The sequence below is a fragment of the Eurypyga helias genome, unplaced genomic scaffold (genome assembly GCF_000690775.1).
Source record: "Eurypyga helias isolate BGI_N326 unplaced genomic scaffold, ASM69077v1 scaffold22871, whole genome shotgun sequence".
NCBI lineage: Eukaryota > Metazoa > Chordata > Aves > Eurypygiformes > Eurypygidae > Eurypyga > Eurypyga helias.
This window is the reverse complement of record NW_010229224.1, coordinates 12,418-14,799: the sequence shown is the minus strand read 5'-3', so window position 1 is coordinate 14,799 and position 2,382 is coordinate 12,418. Positions and strand designations below refer to the sequence as shown.

Below are 2,382 nucleotides of genomic sequence, written 5' to 3'. Positions count from 1 at the left end.
TGGCACGTTGCTGGGGGTGAGGGTCCCTTGCCTGGACTTCTGGCTTGTCACGAGTGGGCAGCTCAGTCTCATCCTGCCTGGTTTCTGCCCAGGCTTGGTGCTCAGCTGCTGCGGGCAGGCAGAGATTGGAGTGCCCGATTCGGCTGATCTGGAGCGTGCAGCCTGACTGGTTTGTCTTGGACAGTGCTTGAGGCTCAAGCCAAAGCGCTCTCCTCCCTCACTCCCATTGCAAAACCCAGCAGAGACCCTCCTGCTGATGTCAGAGGGTCCCTGAGGGCTGCCTGCCTGAAATGCGGTGCCTCATCCCTCAAGAGCAGCACCACCAAACCCTGTCAAAAGCCTCCCTGACGCAGGGGTCTGGTGCCAGGAGGCTGCCCTCATCCTCTCTGCAGCGGCGTTCAGCCGGTCCCGTCCCCGCTTCGCTGCCACACGCAGGGAGGGGCCCAGCCCAGTGGGGAGCGTTTCCCCAGCTCGCCCTCACCCCATCCTTTCGCCCTGCAGATCTTGGAGCGCACCCTGGAGCCGGACAGCTCGGATGAGGAGCCCCCTCCTGTCTACTCTCCTCCCGCCTACGAAAGCCAGACGTTTGGCAGCCCCTACCCTCGCGCGCCACCCACCCCACCGCCCAGGTGAGCCCCCAGCCCAGCGCCTGCACTGTGCCTTCTGCTCGTGGTGGCCAGTACTGCACCCTGTACCTGCACTGGGGGGGTCTTGCTGCATGTTAGCTGGTCCTGGCAAAGGGCATCTGGCGTCAGTTCGTTAGGACTGGGTGAGACGAAGCCAAGGGAGATGAATGAAGCTCACAGCTGGCTCAAAAATCCCTGTGAGGCCCTAAGACTGAACAGCTGAAGAGCCCAGAAAGCTGCTCCAGCAGCATGTGGAATGGCAAAAATCAGCTACTGGAGGCGGGGAGCACTCGCCTCTGCTCGAAAACACCAGGTGCTGGGCAGCCGGGGCCCTGCGCATCGGGCTCTTGCTGCTGCTGGGTTGCTGTGTCTCAGGGGTCTCTGGCCTCGTGGCGTGCGGGCTTTCCTCTGGTAGCACCACCTCAGCTTGGGGTTTGTGGGAAAGCAAGCGCTGGCCAGGGCCCTGGCCACCTCTGTGCTGGCCACCTCGGAGGGAGACGCTGCCGGCTGTGCAAGAAACCATCCAGTGAGAGAGGTTTGTCAGCTTCGTAAGCAAAATCCTGCAATGCTAGGGCTCCCACAGGGCTGTTTTCTGGGAGTCTGTGCAAAACAGGGAGGAGGAGGGAAATCCAGCCTTCAGACTTGAAAAGCAGCTCCCAAAGCTTTTTGCACTCCAGATCTAACACTGTGGGTCTGGGAGGCGTGCTGTGGTTTTTTGGTTCCCAGGACCCCCGGTGGAGCGGCCTCCGTGCCAGACCCTGCACCCTGCTGCTGCGGCAGACGTCGGCAGGTTTCTCCCTTGCCAAAGACGCTCTCTATGTTTGCCCCGCAGGACGGATGTGCTGGGGCCCGGCAGCACCCCGGTGACCAGGCGCTACAGGAACTGGAACCCACCGCTCCTGGGCAACCTCCCCGAGGATTTCCTCCGCATCCTGCCCCAGCAGACCGCAGGCACACAGGTGAGGCTCGCCGCCCCTTCCAGCCCCTGCCCCAGCTCTGTGGTGAGGCATGGAGCACCCAGCCTGGTCTTCAGCCACCCTGAGCTTGCAGTGTCGGCGCTCCGAAAGCTCATGGATACCAGATGTTGACTAAACCAAAAGTCTCAGAGCACTTCTCGCTGTTCGAGGCAAGACTAAAGCAAGCAAGTTGTGAAAGGGGAAACTTCATCGAGGCTTTGACACTTTTTCTTGCTGTTAGCACTGTGGTTAGTGTGAGAAATGCTGCTTGTACCTAGTATTTTAAATTTTTTGAAAACCTATCCTGGTACCCTGGTGAGAAGCAGCAGGACTTGGGAAGAGCAGTGCTGCCAGGGCACTCAGGGGCTGGTGCAGTGTGACTTGGGTGAAAAGTGTGCAAACCAGAGGATTTGCCTCCGGGAAATCAGAGTCCCCATGTGCTTCATGGCAGTTTTGGAGTCACAAGGCACGGGGTTGGAGGTGCCTTTCCCTGCTGGCATGGTGAGGGGCTTGGGAGGGCTGCAGGCACCCAGCCTTCCCTGTGCATCTCCTCCTTCTTTTTTCGCCCCCAAGCCCACCCTGCCATATTTTCATAAATGATTGCCCTGGAAGTTGAGCTTCGCGGGCTATATTACCTTTCTGGGAATAGGAGCATGCCAATTCGCTTGAGCTGAGGGGGAGGAGAGGAGCAGCTGCCCTTTTCTTTCCCCAGTAATTGTGTGCTTTTTATGGCTCTCTGAGAGCAGCTACAAACCAGATAAATAGCGTAGGCAAGGATGAGGTGTCGGCTGTACAGCGTG

General features: G+C 59.2%; 1 protein-coding gene across 1 annotated transcript in view; it reads left to right on the top strand.

The window, feature by feature from the left end:
* The window catches only part of CUEDC1 (CUE domain containing 1), a gene marked incomplete at its 5' end in the record, with an annotated part of 7,849 nt that overhangs the window by 259 nt on the left and 5,208 nt on the right, over positions 1 to 2,382 (top strand). Inside the window, 2 exons of the mRNA XM_010160338.1 lie at positions 403 to 629; positions 1,459 to 1,585. Coding sequence (XP_010158640.1) covers positions 403 to 629; positions 1,459 to 1,585 — 354 coding nt within the window. The remainder of the gene's footprint in view (positions 1 to 402; positions 630 to 1,458; positions 1,586 to 2,382) is intronic.